The 21,718-nt window shown below is 39.6% G+C and overlaps 1 protein-coding gene across 1 annotated transcript; it reads right to left on the bottom strand.

Annotated features, from left to right (window-relative positions):
• Positions 1–7,867: 7,867 nt before the first annotated feature.
• On the bottom strand, positions 7,868–17,965 carry ccnt2a (cyclin T2a). Its single transcript, XM_030124477.1, is given in 11 exon segments — positions 7,868–8,780; positions 9,673–10,554; positions 10,557–10,959; positions 11,711–11,781; positions 11,930–12,093; positions 14,241–14,286; positions 15,807–15,869; positions 16,409–16,469; positions 16,769–16,897; positions 17,013–17,094; positions 17,786–17,965. Coding segments are annotated over 11 exon segments (2,178 nt in total). The 5' UTR covers positions 17,944–17,965; the 3' UTR covers positions 7,868–8,661.
• Positions 17,966–21,718: the final 3,753 nt, after the last annotated feature.

The following is a 21,718-nucleotide window of genomic DNA, read 5'->3' as shown; positions in this document are numbered from 1 at the left end:
ACACCGATTTGGCTCAAATTTGACTCAGTGGTACATCTCGCAGGCCTACAACCATTCAACGGAAGAAATTTTGTTTAAGCTGCATAGCGCCCCCTACAGATTTACTTATACAACAATTTCCCTAGTTTGGACATACGAACACTGATTTGTGTCAAATTTGAATCAATTGTCAATCTCCCAGGCCTACACCCATTCATCAGAATCAGTATGTAGTGAAGTGGGGCATCAAAAGTTATTTTTTGGATTGGTGTGACCGTTTTTGTGTGAAAACGTCGCAAACTTTGCAAAGTTTCTTCACGAATTTACCATTACAAAAATTGCTTCAGCTCAGACATACTAACACCGATTTGGCTCAAATTTGACTCAGACGTCCATCTCCAAGGCCTACACCCATTTTATAAAAAAAATTGAAATTTCGCACTATAGCGCCTCCTACAAGTGTACATTTAAAAAAATGACATCAGTTCGGAGATACGAACACCAATTTGGCTCACATTTGACTCAGACATCTGTCTCCCAGGCCTACACCTATTTGTCAAAAGAAACTGAAATTTCGCAATACAGCGCCCCCTACAAGTTTTTTTTTACAATTTTTTTTAATAACATTGCTTCAGTTTGGACATACGAACACCAGGTTGGCTCAAATTTGACTCAGATGTCGATCTCTCAGGCCTACACCCATATATCAGAAAAAATTGTAATTTGGCGCTATAGCGCCCCCTACAAATTTACCTTTACGAAAATTACTTCACTTCAGATATACGAACACCAATTTGGCTCAAATTTAAATCAGTTGTCAATCTCCCAGGCCTAAACCCATTTGTCAGAAGAAATTGCCATGTCGCTCAGTAGCGCCCCCTACAAATTTACCTTCACGAAAATTGCATTAATTCAGACATACGAACACCAATTTGGCTCAAATTTGACTCAGTGGTACATCTCGCAGGCCTACAACCATTCAACGGAAGAAATTTTGTTTAAGCTGCATAGCGCCCCCTACAGATTTACTTATACAACAATTTCTCTAGTTTGGACATACGAACACTGATTTGTGTCAAATTTGAATCAATTGTCAATCTCCCAGGCCTACACCCATTCATCAGAATCAGTATGTAGTGAAGTGGGGCATCAAAAGTTATTTTTTGGATTGGTGTCACCGTTTTTGTGTGACAACGTCTCAAACTTTGCAAAGTTTCTTCGCGAATTTACCATTACAAAAATTGCTTCAGCTCAGACATACAAACACCGATTTGGCTCAAATTTGACTCAGACGTCCATCTCCAAGGCCTACACCCATTTTATTAAAAAAATTGAAATTTCGCACTATAGCGCCTCCTACAAGTGTACATTTAAAAAAAAATGACATCAGTTCGGAGATACGAACACCAATTTGGCTCACATTTGACTCAGACATCTGTCTCCCAGGCCTACACCTATTTGTCAAAAGAAACTGAAATTTCGCAATACAGCGCCCCCTACAAGTTTTTTTTTACAATTTTTTTTAATAACATTGCTTCAGTTTGGACATACGAACACCAGGTTGGCTCAAATTTGACTCAGATGTCGATCTCTGAGGCCTACACCCATATATCAGAAAAAATTGTAATTTGGCGCTATAGCGCCCCCTACAATTTTACCTTTACGAAAATTACTTTACTTCAGACATACAAATACCAATTTGGCTCAAATTTGACTCAGTGGTACATCTCGCAAGCCTACACCCATTCAATGGAATAAATTGAATTTTGGCTCCATAACGCCCCCTACAGATTTATTTATACAAAAATTTGTTCAGTTCGGACATACGAACACTGATTTGTCTCAAATTTGAGTCAATTGTCAATCTCCCAGGCCTACAGCCATTCATCAGAAGACATTGAAATTTGGTGCTAGAGCGCCACCTGCTGAACGATGGCCATACTTCTACTGGACGTGCCCTTGGCGAGGGCCTTTCGATGCCGCTTGCGGCTTTAATTTTTCTTTCTCCTGCGCTTTGAGCTCAATTTTGACCCTCTTAACATTTATGAAAACTCACCAAATTTTGCCCAGAATTCAGAAATGTGAAAAATGTAATTATAGGTAATAGGTTTCGTAGATGTCGGTAAAGAAATGTTGCTGTAGCGCCCCCTTGAAAAGTGGAAATGCATTGCGTCAATGGGAGCACGTCCAACATAAAGTTTGTCGTAGAGCCACAAAAATCGGTACACAGATTCATCATGAAGAGACAAAAAAAATATATTATGACCACGCCCCTAAACTAACCCGAAGTCGGCCATATTGGATTGAAGTTTCCAAAATGCTGAGTCAGCGTTTTTGCTGACGTATTTTAACTATCTCCTACTAAGCCGTTTGACCAAATGAGCTCAAAATCGGTGTACAGTATATAGAGAAGTGGGGCATCAAAAGTTAACCGAATTCTTTGAATCGGCGTTACCGTTTTTGTGCGATGACGTTGCAAACTTTGCGAAGTTTTTTCGAAAATTTGCCATCACAAAAATTGCTTCAGCTCAGACATACAAACACCGATTTGGTTGAAAATTGACTCAGATGTCCATCTCCAAGGCTTACACCCATTTATTAAAAGAAATTTAAATTTCGCACTATAGCACCCCCTACAAATCTACATTTACAAAAATGACATCAGTTCGGACATAGAAACACCGATTTGGCTCAAATTTGACTCAGATGTCTACCTCCCAGGCCTACACTTATTTATATGAAAAATTTGAAATTTGGTGCCATAGCACCACCTACAATTTTACCTTTACGAAAATTACTTCTCTTCAGACATACGAACACCAATTTTGCTCAAATTTGAATCAGTTGTCAATCTCCCAGGCCTACACCCATTTATCAGAAGAAATTGCCATGTCGCTCAATAGCGCCCCTTACAATTTTACCTTCACGAAAATCTCATTAATTCAGATATATGAACACCGATTTGGCTCAAATATGACTCAGTGGTACATCTCGCAGGCCTACACCCATTCAACAGAAGAAATTTAATTTTAGCTGCAAAGCGCCCCCTACAGATTTACTTAATTTACTAATCTCCCAGGCCTACACCCATTCATTAGAAGACATTGAAATTTGGTGCTAGAGCGCCACCTGCTGAACAATGGAAATACTTCTACTGGACGTGCCCTATCGAGGGCCTTTAGATGCTGCTTGCGGCTTTAATTTTCTCCTGCTATTTTAGCTCAATTTTGACCCTCTGAACATTTACGAAAACTCACCAAATTTTGCACAAAATTCAGAAGTGCGAGAAATTGAATTTACATATAGGTTTCGTAGAGGTCGGTAAAGAAATGTTGCGGCAGCGCCCCCTTGAAAAGTGGAAATGCATTGCGCCAATGGGAGTTCATCCAACATAAAGTTTGTCGTAGAGCCACGAAAATCGATACACAGATTCATCATGAGGAGACAAACAAAAAATATTATTATGGCCACGCCCCTAAACCTACCCTTAGTCGGCCATATTGGATTGAATTTTCCAAAATGCTGAGTCAGCGTTTTCGCTGACGTTGTATTTTAACTATCTCCTACTAAGCCATTTGGCCGAATGAGCTCAAAATCGGTGTACAGTATCTAGAGAAGTGGGACATCCAAAGTTATCTGAATGTTTTGAATCGGTGTCACCATTTTTGTGCGACGAGGTTACAAACTTTGCGAAGGTTTTTCGAAAATTTTACATCACGAAAATTGCTTCAGCTCAGACATACAAACACCGATTTGGCTGAAATTTGACTCAGATGTCTATCTCCCAGGCCTACACCTATTTATTGAAAGAAATTGAATTTTCGCAATATAGCGCCCCCTACAAATGTACATTTACAAAAATGAAATCAGTTCGGACATACGAACACCGATTTGGCTTAAATTTGACTCAGACATCTTTTTCCCAGGCCTACGCGGATTTGTCAAAAGAAACTGAAATTTTGCAGTACAGCACCCCCTACAAAAATTTTTAATATATATATATTTTTTTTATTAAAATTGCTTCAGGTCGGACATATGAACACCGATTTGGTTCAAATTTGACTCAGATGTCTATCTCTCAGGCTTACACCCATTTATCAGAAAAATTTTAAATTCGGTGCCATAGCGCCCCCTACAATTTTACCTTTACGAAAATTACTTCACGTTAGACGTACAAACACCAATTTGGCTCAAATTTCAGTCAGTTGTCAATCTCCCAGGCCTACACCCATTTATCGAAAGAAAATGACATTTCACTAAATAGCGCCCCCTACAAATTTAACTTCACGAAAATTGCATTAATTCAAACATACGAACACCGATTTGGCTCAAATTTGACTCAGTGGTAAATCTCGCAGGTCTACACCCATTCAAAGGAAGAAATTCATTTTTAGCTGCATAGCACCCCCTACAGATTTACTTATACTAAAAATTCTTTAGTTTGGACATAAAAACAAAGATCTGCCTCAAATTTGAATCAGTTGTCAATCTCCCAGGCCTACACCCATTCATCAGAAGACATTGAAATTTGGTGCTAGAGCGCCACCTGCTGCACGATGGACATACTTCTACTGGACGTGCCCGTGGCGAGGGCCTTTAGATGCTGCTTGCGGCTTTAATTTTTTTTTTCTTCTCCTGCTCTTTGAGCTCAAATTTGACCCCCTGAACATTTACGAAAACTCACCAAATTTTGCCCAAAATTCAGAAGTGCGAGAAATTGAATTTACATATAGGTTTCATAGATGTCAGTAAAGAAATGTTGCTGCAGCGCCCCCTTGAAAAGTGGAACTGCATTACGCCAATGGGAACACGTCAAACGTAAAGTTTGTCGTAGAGCCACGAAAAGTGGTACACAGATTCATCATGAGGAGACAAACAAAAAATACTATTATGGCCACGCCCCAAAACCAACCCTTAGATGGCCATATTGGATTGAAATTTCCAAAATGCTGAGTCAGCGTTTTCGCTGACGTCGTAGTTTAACTATCTCCTCCTTGGCCGTTTGGCCAAATGACCTCAAAATCGGTGTACAGTATCTAGAGAAGTGGGACATTAAAAGTTAGCCAAATTCTTGGGATTGGCGTCACCGTTTTTGTGTGACGACATCGCAAACTTTGCAAAGTTTCTTCGGGAATTTACCATTACAAAAATTGCTTCAGCTCAGGCATACGAACACCGATTTGGCTCAAATTTGACTCAGACGTCCATCGACCAGGCCTACACCCATTTATTAAAATAAATTGAAATTTTGCACTGTAGCACCCCCTACAAATGTACATTTACAAAAATGACATCAGTTCGAACATACGAACACCGATTTGGCTCAAATTTGACTCAGACATCTGTCTCCCAGGCCTACACCTATCTGTCAAAAGAAACTGAAATTTTGCACTACAGCGCTCCCTACAAGTTTTTTTTTTTTAAATTAATTAAATTTTTTTATTAAAATTGCTTCAGTTCAGACATACGAACACCAATTTGCCTCAAATTTGACTCAGACGTCTATCTCTCAGGCCTACACCCATTTATCAAAAGAAATTGCCATTTCGCTCAATAGCACCCCCTACAAATTTACCTTCATGAAAATTGCATCAATTCGGACATACGAACACCAATTTGGCTCAAATTTGACTCAGTGGTACGTCTCGCAGGCCTACACCCATTCAATGGAAGAAATGTAATTTTAGCTGCATAGCGCCCCCTACAGATCTACTTATAAAAAAATGTCTTTAGTTTGGACATACGAACAAAGATCTGCCTCAAATTTGAATCAGTTGTCAATCTCCCAGGCCTACACCCATTCATCACAAGACATTGAAATTTGGTGCTAGAGCGCCACCTGCTGAATGATGGACATACTTCTACTGGACGTGCCTGTGGCGAGGGCCTTTAGATGCTGCTTGCGGCTTTAATTCTCCTTCTTGCTTGGTGGACATTTGAATGGCTCCAACACTATCCTGTGAATCTATTTGATGCAGTTCAAAGTAAAAAACAAAAAAGTTCTGTAAGTCTCCATCACTACTACAACTTTTGATCTCCAGCTTAGGGTGAACTTTGAAGAAAAGACACTTTTCATATAAACTGCCTGTGATAATCTAGTCTCTGAAAGTGTTCACTGCTAAGGGGCATCTACTGGTAGAATCTCATGTTGGGGAAAGTTCACAGTGCCCCCTGCTGGAGAAAGGCTGTAAGAAGCACTTAAATGTTCCATAGACTGCAGACGTGTTGGTCCAAACAGAGCCTTTCAGATCAGAGGCGATTTCTCAAAGACTGCAAGGGAAGCTCAGCTTCCCCTAAAATTATAAAAATTAAATGGTCAAATATGTACAGTTGTGTTGACATTTCATTGACTACAAATGTGTTAGAACACGTTCATCTCAAAGACAAGTTCGTTCAGAATCAGCTTTATCACAAATCAGCGGACTCAATGTTAACTTCTCATACATTCCTGTTGTGCTGTTTTCTCATATGAGCTATGGTCAATGTATTTGTAGAAGCTCAGCGTCCATGCACTTCAGTGGGACTTCATGGAACAGTTTTTTTCATTACCTCAAAACTGTACGGTAATTAGATAAATGCCACGATGTTGTCCTGACCCCGGACGCTCAGCGTCTCTGGGGGTGAATGGAGCTGTGAGTGGACCTCGGCTGGGCTGGACGCTGAGCTTCCACGTGCTGATTGGAGGATCAGTCGAAAGGCTGAATCCCTTTTGACTGACAGCTATTTTGATATACTCCTTCACTTGGCAGTTCAGTTTAATACCATTGTGCATTCTGCTTGTGAAATCGGGAGAAACCACTATGAAATTACTTGTTCATCTCTTGCACTGTAAATAAAACACACTCATTGTACTTCCTTGTTTCAAATTAACACAATTTCAACGTTTTCTTGTTTCAGTTACATAATTTAATCATTTCTTGTTTGAGTTTAATATCGTTTTGTAGATAGTTAAATCAATCATAGCCTACTGTTGGCTTTGTCGGAGTGAAAGGAGCTTCTCTTGTTTAAAAAGGCTCAAGTCCTACACAATCGGCCAAGGCCGTCTAAGCAGCCTAGCTCTGCTGGTCATTGAGAGGACACTAGTCAAGTCCCTGGAAAAGACACCAACTTGATATGATAAGGTCACTGACCATTTACTTAAAAAGGAACAGAGGGCCTAATTTATGTTTAAATAACTTGAATATTTCTTTTTGTAAGCCTACAATGAGCTTCCCCTCTCTGAAAGACGAGCAGCCGCCACTGTTTCAGATTGAGTCTCAGTTGACATCTCTAAAGTTTTAAGTAGGGACAGACAAGCCGCTCATCAATAGAGGACTCTAAGGCGCAGCTGGATTGCTCAGCGGGTAGCACTACTGGCTTTGATGTGGGAGACAAGAGTTTTCTATATTTTTAATGTCATGTGATCTACTCGTACTACTTTCACCCCTGTTCTAAATGCATTGGTTATACTATCCGTGGAAAAGACACTTGTCAGGAACATGCCTAACTTTTAACAGTAGAATCATGGAAAAAGTGACACGTTTGACGGATAGACAGGTGAAATTTACATATAAAAAAAACTGAAAACACATACTTTGTATTTTTATTTTAATTTAAATTAATGTTAAAATAGTGGTGCATGTGCTTTGGTGTATTCTAGTGGTGATGTGGTTATAGTGTACCCAAAAACCAACTTGCATACTGCGCTCCACAAAAAAATTATTTCACCAGCTGCCACTGGCTATGATTAATTGCTGAATACTCACACACACTAATAAAATCCGCAATCATTCACCTGATGACTGTTGTTTGTTTTCATATTGAACTAATTATGTAAAGTCCTGTGAGGTAACCTTGTATAGGGCTCTACAAATAAAATTGAATAAAATTGAATTGAATGACACAAATCTGTTCATCGACAAAATAAGAGGATTTTATAGGTATTACTTTGTTATACTTACAAGCAGCTCCAAACCTGAGAAGTCATGGGTTTTTCTTTAAACATACAAAAACGTATGTACATTTATCTCCACTTTCTGTAAACAGGGAGTTCTCCTTTTAAATCCCTTTGATGATTGAAACATGCAAATTAACGCACAGTAGTAGAGTATAAAAAGAAATGGAGATGAGAAAGGAATCAAGGAGATAAAAGTTTACACCAAAAAAAAAAAAAAAATGCATCCATCAACAAACTGAATGCCAGCAAATATAAGTTATACACATCTCCAAGTGATTTTTTCTGCCCTCTGCAGAAATGCAACTCAATTAAATTAGTAGTTTCAAACACAGGAAAGAAAAATACAGAAAGTGCATCATCTGTCTTTATAGAACTGTAATACTATTCTTTCCGGTATGAAAATGTGAAATGCTGGGATGGACCACCCAACCTAATGGAAATTAGCCCTCTCCCAATAAGCTTTACACACTCCTAGACTGATCTGGGGAAGAACCAAAGAGCAACTCGACACTAACAGAAAGACCGGGCTGAGCATCACAGCTCCAACATCTGACAGTAAGGAAGCATCGAGTTTCATCTTCAAAGTCCAACGTACTCTGTTGCAGATATGCCTTTCTGCCTTTTAGTAAAGGGTTTATCAACACATAAGGAGTCCTTTTTTTCTTGGGCACTTAACAGGGAGGTGAGCATAGTCTTCAGTCTCAGACTGTGGGTAGTCTGTAGCCGTTTGCCCACATGTGGCCGACTCAGTGTCTCTGCTCTCCCACTTCATGTGGTGATTCACTAGGAGGAGGAGGAGGAGGAGGAGGTGGTGGAGGAGGAGGTGGAGGAGGAGGAGGGTACTGCTGAGAGGTCCGCAGCCCACCTGGGTGTAATGGCATAAGAAGAAATAAGAGTGAGGAGGAAAAAGAAAAGAAGGAGAAGGGGATGACAGAATATTAGGTCCACAATGAAGGGGAACAAAGAAATTAAAAAACAAATACTTCCAGAATAATGTTATAAGTCAAAGTTATACGAAAGAACAGAGAATATTACAAGTAAAAAGTCAATGTTGGGAAAAAATTCATATGCTCATGGCATTTTGCAAATAAGGCCTTATGGAAAAAAAAATATTAAGAAAAATTGTTATTGTAGGACAGAAATCAAATTCAACAAACAACAAAACTGAAATATTTTGGGTAAAAAAGGTTGAAAAAATGTTGGAAGACTAAAATCATATTCTAAAGAAAAAGTCAATATCCAAACAAGAGTAAATATTACGAAAAGTCAACAACAGGGATAAGGGTCACAATATTACACATATAATGTTGTAATAGTTAAAGGAAAAAGATATGACAAGAATAAAGTGGTAGCAATGATTGTCAAAATTCTTAAATGACCCAAAAGCAGCAGTGACAATGCAAAAACTGAAGTGCATTTTGTAAATACAGTTTTAAAGCTGAAGAGATTGTTTCATTATATTACTGATGAAACATGACTTCTGAAGACAATCCTCAGGCCACAAATTACTATTTTTATGTATATTTCACTTTATATATTTTGTTGTTATTAACATTATGTGTTTGTGAGATTATGAAAAATTTTTGCTCCTCCAGAAACTGTTTTTTTTTTCTCACAACTTTAACTCTTGGACTTGTGCCCTTTTGAAGTGGCCCTAGTGCTCCGTCACAGGAGGGAATGATTCACGCCAGAGGAGACACAATGCGGTACAAGAGAGGAGAGAGGGGGAACAAAGGGTGGAGAAAAAGGTGAAGTACCTGGAGCACCAACGACACCCTTAGAGATTTTGCTCGTTTTGGAGCAAGAGGCTGAGGATGAAGGGTGGTGGTTGTGGCTGACCTCTGGGTGAACCCTCTTGCGTGATGAGGTGGCTCCGGAAGGAGCTAAACTCATTCCTTCAATGCTGACCAGACCGGGAGGACCTCGCATCAACCCAGTGGCGCTGTCCGAACCTCCTCGTCCATTGCCGCTGTGGGGGTGACTGTGCTTGTAGTGCCGATGAAAATTGTGCTCAGCAAGTCCACGGTGCTGTTTCTCTTTGCTGATCAGTGGGCTGGAATGTTTACTCTTTGTGTTGTTGTTGGCCACACCTTCCTCTGATGAGCTGTGGTGCTCTGATGAAGAAACCTTTATCTTCATTTTCAACTCATCTTTGTTTGCACCTTTCTCCAGTAGGGAACCACCCCCCAACCCAGGAACAGCCAGGCGGACTTTAAGGGAGCCTTTGTCGCGCTTGTCGCTGTGATGACGACGATCGGTGGATGACTGAGCCTTTTTCACAGGGGAAGCAGTGGTGCTGCCACTGCCATGGCCATGTTGCACTGTTAGCTGAGGCTGTGAATGTTTTCTGTGGTCTAGTGGGGTTGTGGATGACATTGCATAGTTAGAAGATGAGGAAGACAATAACCCCCCGCCACTTGCATCAAATAAATCTCCCCCGTGCAGCTCCGGTCTTCGTTTCTGACCAGACATGGATAGCTCTGCAGCCTGCTTCTCCCTGTATTTGTCTAAAGACAGTTTTTGTGCTGGGGAGGGCTGAAATGTCAGAGGCTGAGGTGCTGGAGGGAAGGGGGGCAGTGGTGGGGCCTGATGCTTCCCTCCTGTGCTCCCACCAGCTCCCTTTTGTTCCTGTTTAACAGCAATGAAATTGGTTTATCAGTTCTGTATACTGCAGCATGTGGAAGTAAAGACGACGTGGACGTCTGCAGGGACAGTGGCTCCTGGGGGGGGATGCTGAAGTGTTCCTGTTTTATACATGTGGGGGGGTGTCCTGCTTGGCTCTGGTTGGCCTGGGGCCATTCGCTGTGACTGGCTGGATTATATGTGGTAGTCATTGTGTCCAGAGACAGGGCTGCGTCAACAGACTGACCAGGCATGGCCGCAGTAAAGCTAGTGCCAACTTTGGAAAAACCTGGATTAGAGGAGATGACTCCTGGAAGTGATGATTCACCCTGGGAGTGGTCCTGGAGCATGGAGGGCCCAGCAAACGAGTTATCAGCCAAGTGGCTACTCTCTGTTTTGGGCTTTTTGGCAGCTTGTGTTGCCTGAAAAACAAGAAATTAGAGAGAAATTCAAATTGTGAGGTATTTCGTTTTAACAAAGAGCTGTGATAAGGATCTACTCACAGTATCATCACAAAAAGGGTTATATTTTAATACACTGGGATATACATCCCAGTGTATTAAAAGGAGATTCTTTAAAATTTCAACTATCAGAACATAGCACACAATTTTATGCAAAGGAAAAAACTCTAACAAATCCATTTTACTGCTTTACACTACATCCCGTTTCAGTTTACATTATGTTAGTGTGGAAAACTGACATGGCTACAAGTAATTTCACTAAAAACAGTTCTTTCCTGCAAAAATATAATGAAATATTGATTCCATTAGCACCCTCTTTCAGCCTAGGGTTTACTTTAAGTTTAAATAGGGTTAGCAGGTGCATGCATGGGTAAAAGCTAAGGAGAGGTTCATAGCTGCATGAAATGTCTAAAAATGAAGACATTTTTGGGTTGAAAATATGTTTAACACATGCATCTGTATCATATATCCCCTGATTTTGTTCCTTTTATGAAGCCACTAATTTGCTGCAGCAGGCTAATAAGCAGCACCTATTACCACACCATTACCATGTGAGAACTGTTAAGTTCTTCAATGACATGGTCATAATTCCTAACATGCACTGGTTGTAAAAAGTGTTTTCCTTGAGCCAGTTGAAGACAGCATGCACATGGACGTATTCTCGAAAAACACTGTAAGTTATACACCTATACAACTCTCTAAAATAACACACCCGCCAGTTGCGTATCCTCTTTAACCGACTCGGTGTCTTCTCCAGAATTTGCAGAAATTCATGGGTCAGCTCTACAAATAATAGGACACAAGGTCATGTCAAACTGCACATTCACAGCACCAGCCATTGTTTAAGTAGTCAAAACATACATAAGAACTAAACCATTCTAATAAAGCTGGACAGACCAATCAGTAAAGAAAAGCAGAAACTGAATCTCACCATCAAGCAGTTCCAGAGTGACGGTGTTATCCACATACTCCCACCAGTGTTTCCCATCAGTGGAAACTGGAATCTCCCAATTGGACCACTTACATGCCAGATGAATGCATACGCAGGCGATCACAGTGGGCTTGTATTGGAGGCAAAAAGTTGTGAGGTGTAGGCTGTTGGTGTCAGAGGGTATATGAAAAAAGTGTGTGGTGTATGTTAGACAAGTTTATATGAGGAAGGGTATAAGTATGTGAGAGTGGATTCAAGCCAGGCGTAGTCACAGTTGGTCCAACATGTGGAGAAAAGAAAAAACAAAAACACAAGGAGCACATAGCATTAATTTCTTGTTTGCACTGTTTGCAAAAATAGAAAACTTTTCAAAAGGTAAGGCCTTTGACTGTGACACGGTCAACTCTGATACTGGAACAGTTGTTATGCAACATAACTAAGACCATCACTTCCTGGGAAGGAATCACTGGGATGTGCCACATGACAATGATTTTACAGTTTGTGGCTGCTTTGAATGTCACGTTACATAACATGGTTAGTAGTGGGTGTGGTCACCCTGTGTAGCTAAGTGTGAGCTGGCTGTTGTACAATACAAAACTCAAAGGTTAGAGATAAGTCAGTGGAATTGTACATTTCAAGGACAGAGGCAAACATGTACAGCAGAGAAATGTATGAATTAGGAGCCATGCTAAATGTCACTACAAACCTGGCCTCATTATCATATTAAACAAGAATTTAGTAAGTCTGAATATATGGGGCAGCAGTGGAATTGAAAGAGTGAAAAGTTATACCCGAGTAGATCCCAACCTTTTCAGTTTTTAGCTGTGGAAAAGTACGTCTAAAGATTGATGTTATCTACTAACAGACTTAGGTTCCATATATATTGTTTTTTCCCACTATTTTCACTATTTCTAAAACCTGTATGGGCCTCCTGTGGCAGGTTGCGGTTGAAATCGTAGGATTGGACAGTGACAGTTGTTAGGAGGGGCTTAGCAAAGATGAAATTACACAGTAATTAAAATTAGATATATGGCTATCATCCAAATAATGTTCAAGTCCCTTGTAATAATTTGGAGTTTCAGTTTCAAGTTTTATGGTGAACGACCAAGATAAACATGAACATTGCACTCCTAGGTCATGAGATTAAAAATGTCCTCATTCCTACACTAGATTCAACAGCAATCAAGTTTTACAAACACCATGAGTCTGCATCCACTCATTCATTTAAAAAAACAAAATAGAACAACTTATGTAGCACTACATTTTACACATCTGGATGTTAAGGATGTGGTAAAATCCAATGTCTGGAGTCTGATGTGTTAGATTCCAGGGGCCCTGAAGACCCATCTCAGCTGTACATACCCCTAGACCTTTGCAACATTACAACTTAGTTTCTTGTTAAATACGAGTTCATTTAAGAGTCATTTTAAGTGTGACAGTTGTCCATAGCTTTGTGCAGAACTCCACATCACTATCCACAATCAGTATCCAGACATTGTCAATTGATTTAAAGTAAGTGCAGGCTAATTTCATGAATAATAGTTCTTTTCCACGACAACCTACTTCTATTAAACCCTTTAAGGACCCAGTCTTCCTACTGACCATCTTGTTTGTCCTAAATAAACTAAATACACAAAACTGTTTTGCAATTTGAAAACTATCACCACCAGACTCATGTGTGATCAGCCTATGGTCTCAGAATGGTGTGAATTATTCTAAACTACAGGTCCTTAATGGGTCTTAATGATGATGATTGTCTTTTGTTAATTCATGACAAACGTTAGAATGGCCAGAAAAATGTGCAGATAAGACAAGAAATGCTGCAAAAGATGAGTTTTTTCAGGATAGTGCATTTGAACAAATCAATGTAAAAAAAAAAAAAAATTTAAAATGAACTTGTGGTACTTACCGGAAGGACCTCTACGAGAAATGTTTACATCTGTGAAATCTTTAGCTGCTATTCAGGCTACCAAAGTGTCTTTCGTTTAGAATTATGCACTTTTTCGCAACCAAACAAACATGTGGGTTTCAAGCGCACCACTACACTTCACATCTTGCATTCAACCCATCTGTGCCAACACTTGGTCCCTTGTACAATACACCGCACTGCAACTGGGGCCGGTAACGCTACGAGCCGCCCCCTTCCCATTCCCTTCCATTAATGGGGGGGGGGGGGGGGTGAGGGGAGAAGGCAAGCGCCCCAACAACCACCAGCGCAAGTAGGGCCCGTTGGACACTGAAAGGGTACCCTGCATTACAGGAAGCTATGGTGTGCAGTCAAAGTGCAACAAAGGAGGGGCAGGATAACAACCTGTTGGTAGCCATGAAATAGGAAGTCTGTGCCAGATCCTTGCTTGCTGTAAGATAGAAAAACAAACATTGGGAGAGAAGACATTACTAGTCCTGCACATCAACAGCATTTTATAATCACCAGGACAAGAATAGAATGTTTGTTGTTTAATAGGTTTATTAATTTACAAAACACTAATTGAACCAAGACCAAGACTGAAAATAATCTCTGACAGGAACAGCTGGGAGGTGAAATGACTTTGACTGTGAGATAAGGCTCTTTATATGAAAACCATGAGTTAACCCCCGACACCACCTGTCTGAAAACACCTGTAATTTACCAAAATATGGGTGGCAGATTATTTTCTGTAGTCTGATAGCACAGGCAAAGGGAGATGCTGCAGTCTTGTTTCCTCTCACACCACTTTAAGTTCAAAGTGCTGAAAGACAATTAATGGATTTTAGCCAAGTGATGCTAAAACCTCTCAAACACTGCTGCTTAGCTTTAAGATGGACAGTTATGTGCAGGATTGCAGCAGGTATGCAGTTGACAGATGATTGCTATGTCATCAGCAACTAACGCTAATGCTACAGCTCTGGTAAACCAAAGAGGGTTAGAGACCTGAGAAAACATTTGTGCTTCCAATCAGGTCTGTAAAAATAACACTTTAGGTCTTTAAAACTCATGCAGGCTATTTGTCACCAATAAAGCAGTTTGATAAAATAATTAACAAGCAACTCTGCCAAGAACATGACTGACCTGCATGTTTATATATATGCACATTAATTTGACCAACACACTGTAAATATTGCAATCTAATGGTGGTAAATACAGCTGTTAGTACTTTTTTCTCAAGAGTGTTACGCATTTAAGTAAGGTACTAATCTTGATCAGCGCATTAGTGGTATTAACACATATTTCAGAGCTGTAGCAACTAACGAATCAAAAACGATGCATATGACCGTATCACACCAAAGTAACAGCACTGCTTCAGCTGATCCAATCTCACAAACAAGTTGCTGATTATTTTACTATCTTTACTACATCTAGAGAATCTTCAAAAGTGTCTTCACACTGTAAATTAAACAAATCATGGTTCAATTTGATACGACCCAAGTTCTCCATGGTTGTACTATAGACCAGATGTTTGGTCTGTTTGGACTCCACACCTACAAATCTGACTTGGATTTAACTGAAAGTCCAGTCCTCTGGACCAAAAAAGACCTAAATGCCCCTTTAATGGTTGAAAGATGGTTCTGTGATCACATGTGATGTGCTGTGTACACTGTACTCATGAACTACTAAGGAACATTAATGTAATATTAGGTGGAATCAACAATCTCACTGAATTAGAGAAATAAAATTAATGCTTACAAATCAGTCTTGGACTTAGCCCAAAGTGTGCCAATGCATGTCTTTCATGTCCACTGATGCAAAATGGACTTGAAAGATCAGCAGAAAGAAAAAAAAAAATGTCTTCACGTTATATCATTAAAATTGGCAGGATTTTTGACCCCCTTCCCACCCATATCTGAGGTGGGACAGACAAGAGCAGAGGGCACAAAGAGCAAAGAAGGAAGCCTCTACCTCGCACTAGCTGGGAACATTTCACCACATCAGTGTGTGGGTGATCAATAGTAATTTCAAAGCCTGGAACAAAATACATGACAGGTGAGTTCAACACAGACACAGCTCTGAGGTGACATTCCATTTTTTTTCTTTTTTTTTACAATGAACCAAACAATTGTACTGTTCAGTTTCAGCCTACGTAGACATGCTGATATTCCTAGTGAATTCTTTAGCTTGGTGGCTAAATTGTTTGTCCTTAAAACTTCCACGATTAACCACTAGCATTACTTAGTATAATATCAATGCAAATATGAAATACGTTGTGGCCATAAAATATTGCCACAGGGATCACAGATATACATTTAAGATCAAATATTTTGAAAATGACCATGAAATAATGAGATAAAATGACATGTCACCTTTATATTACTTACTGAAGATACATATTTGACAAGGTACCCATACAGTAGCTGATAAAACATTTAACTCAACAAGCTGTGATGTATAAAGTCAACAATGGTCAAAAACACAACTCCCTTAATGTTAATAAGCCAACGATCCTAAATTTGAAAGAAAGTGTGCGCTTTCTCAAGCCAATCACTCCAGTCAGCACTACTTACCGAGGGTCTGCAGCACTATGGATTCAAGTATCACCAGCTCTTGAGCTTGCTGGAGGTATGCCTAAAGTTTGATACACAATCATTACATAACAATTGTAATGAGTCCATTCATCCCCTAACAACTTATCTCAAATAGTCAAATCTCAAAAGCAAGAGGCTCCTTTCACTTACAATATACATGTTGTGTTCTTGTACGTACCAGCCACAGGCCAAAGTAGGAAAAGTAACACTGTTCTGTACCAGGAAAAGACATGCAGTACAAGAAAAACCCCAACCCATATGCAGAGAACTGCAAACAGACATGTGGAAAGGGAGAGAAACTTTCAGAGCCATACCATTGGCAGAACTACCCAAACTTACATTACTTTTTGTGTCTAGAGGTGGTTCTTGGGGATTTAGGCAAGCATGTGCAACTTTGATCACATGTTCGAGTTTGCGAGGTTGCTCTTCCACTTTTGCAGCCAAGAATAAGGTGGTTGGAGATATAATCTGTAAAAACGTGAAGACATAAATGTTGGATATACTGCAATTATGAGAATCATGTCAGTGTACCGAATGTTGGACACCAAGTTACAAAAAGAACTAAAGATAATGCGGTACTTACATTCCTATGGAATTTGGTGAAAGAGCGGTGCATATAAAATCTATGCATGTAAACAATTGCCGTATTTATTGTTAATTGAGAGCTGGAAGGTGTGTCAAGGAAAATGTATGTGGAAATAAAGTAAACATAGATTATTCCTTAAATTCACAGGATTACCTTTGCTGAGGTATTTTAATTTGATAACTTTGTTAGGTGGCTTAGTACAATTAAACAGTTGGTTAACACTCAATAACAACTGGTTACCTATATAGTAAAGAGAACTTCTACACGGCGAGCTAGCCCACGTAGCTATAAGGCAGGTTTTATACTGAACTGGGGCAATTTTATGAGGCCAACAAAATGTCTTTTGAGAAATATAAGTACGTTTGATTAACGACATCGGTTTTGCCGTGTGAGAACGACTGCCTCTTCTTTTCTGTGGTCAACACTGAAGCTACGAATGGCTGCAAACGCGACTACGCTAATGCTAAAGCAAATGGCCTTATTAGCGCAGCCCCACTCACAGCTAGCCGAGTGTGCGAGTAGCCGAGTGTGCGAGTAGACTCAATAAGACACTGACAAAAAAAATACCTTAAATGATACGACAACATAAGATATGAACACAAGTAACACAAGTCAACCAAAGAACCAAAACGGTCTCCCACTTGACAAAAGCCACAAGTAATAAGATAGGAGTGAGCTAGCTTTAACTGAACGTTAACGGGCCGCAGCGAAACGTAAGGCCACCGAGTCTACTTCAATGAGCAACGTTTAAGTTTGTTTACAAAGGATACACGTTGAGCCTCTGACCCATGTCTTGGATCAGGTTCGCCGCCTGTTGACGGTAGGAGAGCTCCCGGTCTGGTTCTACCCCACATCGATGGGACGGCGTATTTTCCAGTTGCTCCCGGGTAAAAAACCATTTTGACGAAGATCCCCGGCACACGGCCATAGCGCTCCGACGTTCCCTGGGGCATACAGGCAGCGGATGTGGCGTTAGCACGCACAGGAAACAGTGTCTTATTCGAGCGAGACGGACGCACCAGAGCCCTGTAGACCGATGCCATCATAGACATGTTTACGGGGGGGGGGGTGGGGGGGAATATACAGAGAAAGCTCAAATATCAAAAAACAAAAAAAACAAAAAACAAAACAAAAACAAAACCATACTTTATATGTATATATATATTATAAATATAAAATGGTTATGACATTTTAAAGACATTCAGTGATAAACAATTTTCATATGTGTTAACAGCTTTTTTGTACAAGCTCTATGAAATAGTTGAAAAGTACAGTTCAATTTCATTAATTAAAACAGGGACAAATAGAGATGAAGATGATAATTTACACTTATGGACAAGGGAGTAGGTTTGATTCTGACATTGATGGGGACACAAAAGTGCTCCAAGGCAGTACTCCTGAAAGCTGATGTTTTTTTTTGCATTTGCAATCATAATTTCACGTCATGTACAGCAAACAAGTAAACATAGTCCAAAAAAAAAGTCTTTGTTTATCATGCATATCCGAATTTCTAAAGACAATACAAGAATTGAATGCATTCTGCAATGTTATTCTCATGACTAACATCTCCATCATTATTTAACCTCACCTGTGAATTCCTAGCCTCTCCTCCAGCTTCTCCTCCTCTACTTCTTCCAGTCTCTCAACTATTTGTCACCTGACAAAAATATGATGATGCATGACATATGAATAGATTATGAATACAATGATCAGAGTTTGATGGTACAGTTTTTGCCTGAGCAAAAAAGGCTTTTACCTTCAATTATTACATGTAATTTATTCCCCAAGAATATGGATAAAATCACATCTAGAATCTGAGGTTTTATTGTATTTTCCCCCAGAAATTTTATTTATTTGTGCTTTTTATACAGTTGCCCTCTTCTATTGAAATACATGAAAATAATAAATAAAAAAATAACTGTAAAAAAGTGTATCTGTTTGGCATTAAATGGTGTCTTTTATTCAATATCTGTATTGTTGAGCCTCTACAGTTCTATACCCTTGACTCCTAAAGAAGAGTCTTCTGACCAGTTTTCTTTTCTTTGACATCCTTCAAATCCTAATTACCAAGCACACACGCACAGACACGCACACACGCAGGCAGGCGAACAGACACATGTACAAATGTAAATGTAAATGACACCACTGATATTAAAATCCGTCTAGCTGACGTGGCCCACGTAGAGCAAATGCCAAACATATTGACAACTTGCGCTAGCAGTACAACTGTCCAATTAGCAGGCTCCTTTTACAAGTAGATGGAGTGACAGCGGGGACGACCAATCGCATGTACGTTAGCAAAATCACAAAGCCTATCGGAGAGCGATATTTAGGTTAGAGGAGGGACTTCTTGCAGAGACCAATTGTTAACCCTTTAGGCCATAATCATTGACTAAACGCTATGGACAGCGGTTGTATTGAGAAGGAATACACAGTAGTGGCTTGATATCGGTAGGTACGTGTCCCTAGCGTCCCTGCCCAATTCTACGCCCCTGTTTATGGATATAAAATTTGCTGAAAATGATAATTAAAGTAATTGCCTTTTTTTGTTTGTGTCCATATTCTTTCTATGAAAACGAAAAATGATATGTTCAAATTTAACAAGAATCCAGAATCAAAATTACATCTTATAAACTGCAAGCAATCTTTCCAAAAACTCTTTGTGACTGAGCACTTCCAAAAAAGATGACTGATTGTTTCTGGGTGTTCTTTACAAAAGGTGCAGTTAGGGTCAATTGTCTTAATATATCTTAACATGTATAGATTAGTAGGATAAATTCTGTGCATAAGTTTAAAAGCGACATCTTTCATTTTGTTGTTTAGTAATAACTTTTCATATAACAACCAGCGTTTTTTCCATTTGTCATCAGGGACAAAGTTTTACTGATAAAAAAACTGAATAGGGCATAGAGATGATATCTTGTTGAAACAATGCATGCATTCTTTTGTTATTTTTATGAGCAGGAGTAAAACAAGCTTTACCAACAGGGGTGTCAGTTACAGATAATGAAGACGTGCATTCATCAATGATCATACTTTTAAATAGTTCACAGGTTTCCCTAGCAACAGCATCGAAGACAATAGGAGTTACAGTAAGGTTATATTTCAGGTTGAATTCATCATATCTCAATAAATGTCCATCCCTGTCAAAAAGCTGACCCATCAGTTGGATATTCTTGTCAAACCAATGAGGATAACATAACGATTTGTTCTTACAAAGTATATATTTGTTATTCCAGATAAAGAAATTATGGGTAGAGTTTATCCTCCTGACACCTCGGAAATGTCAGCAAATCATCAAATCAAATTTTATTTATATAGCACCAAATCATAACAAAAGTTATCTCATGACGCTTTACATATCGAGTTGGTCGAAACCCAGACTCTAACCCAACAGAATCCTCCAGGATCAAAAACTTGTGACTGGTGACAATGGCGAGGAAAAACTTCCTTTTAACAGGCAGAAACCTCGAGCAGACCCAGACTCCTGGAGGATGGCCATCTGCCTTGACCAGTTGGGTTAGAGATAGAGGGTAAAGGAGGAGAAAAAGAGAGAGCGATAGAGATAGAGAGAGACTGGGGCAGAGCGGGAGAAGGGGGAGACACATGGATGCAGTTGATGCACAGATAACTGAACTAGAACTGTCAAAAGTAGATCAGCTAGTGTTAGTATAATTACTAAAACCAGAACAAAGGTCCATGACTGTTCATACTACTACAACAAATACAAGTACTAATAGTGTATATACTACCATTACAACAGTTAGTACAATTAACAGAAACCTCTACCATTTATGGAACTATATAATAAACACTATCAAAACTATATGGATAAGTGCGTGATGACAATGAAGGTAGGAGAGAGGCAGGTCCACAGCAGCAGGTCCTACTTTTGGAGATTCTAGGGTCCACCAGTAAGCCTGTATGTTGAGAGCGTAGTGCTCTAGATGGATTGTATGGAACTAAAAGCTCTTTCAGATAAGTAGGTGCCTGGCCATGAAGGGCTTTGTAAGTGAGGAGGAGTATTTTGAAGTCTATCCTAGCTTTTACAGGGAGCCAGTGCAGAGAAGCCAACTCAGGAGAAATATGGTGTCTGATACTGGTTCTAGTCAGTACACAGGCAGCAGCATTTTGGATTAGCTGAAGGGACTTTAAGGACTTTTTGGGACAGCCTGAGAGAAGTGAGTTGTTACAATAATCTAGTCTGGATGTAATAAAAGCATGGACTAATTTTTCTGCATCGTTCTGTGTTAAAATATGCCTACTTTTAGTAATATTACACAGATGAAAGAAAGCAGTTCTAGAAATCTGTTTTATACGAGAGCTAAACGATAGATCCTGATCGAAAATAACGCCTAGATTCCTCACAGTAGTTTTGGGATTCAGGGTAACACCATCCATGGTGACTACTTCGCTGGACACTGCATCCCTAACAGCAAAGCACAAGCTTTTTTGTTATTAAATAAGTGCCTATATTGGAAACATCATGATGCAAAAGTTTTTTCAGATGCAGTTTTTTAAATTTTTATGGAATGTCCTTTGTGGTGGACAGTTTTCTTTCCTTTTGTTTTTGTACAAAGTTGTGAAACCCTTGTCCACAAATGTGGACAGAAAACCCATAGCTGGGTCTTAGGAGGTTAAATATGAGTGCCCATGCTAAAAGTGTTTGTTTATGGAATGCAGATAGTTTTACTGGTATTTTG

Source organism: Sphaeramia orbicularis, chromosome 21, assembly GCF_902148855.1.
Source record: "Sphaeramia orbicularis chromosome 21, fSphaOr1.1, whole genome shotgun sequence".
NCBI classification, from domain to species: Eukaryota; Metazoa; Chordata; class Actinopteri; order Kurtiformes; family Apogonidae; genus Sphaeramia; species Sphaeramia orbicularis.
This window is presented reverse-complemented; position numbering and strand designations above follow the sequence as displayed.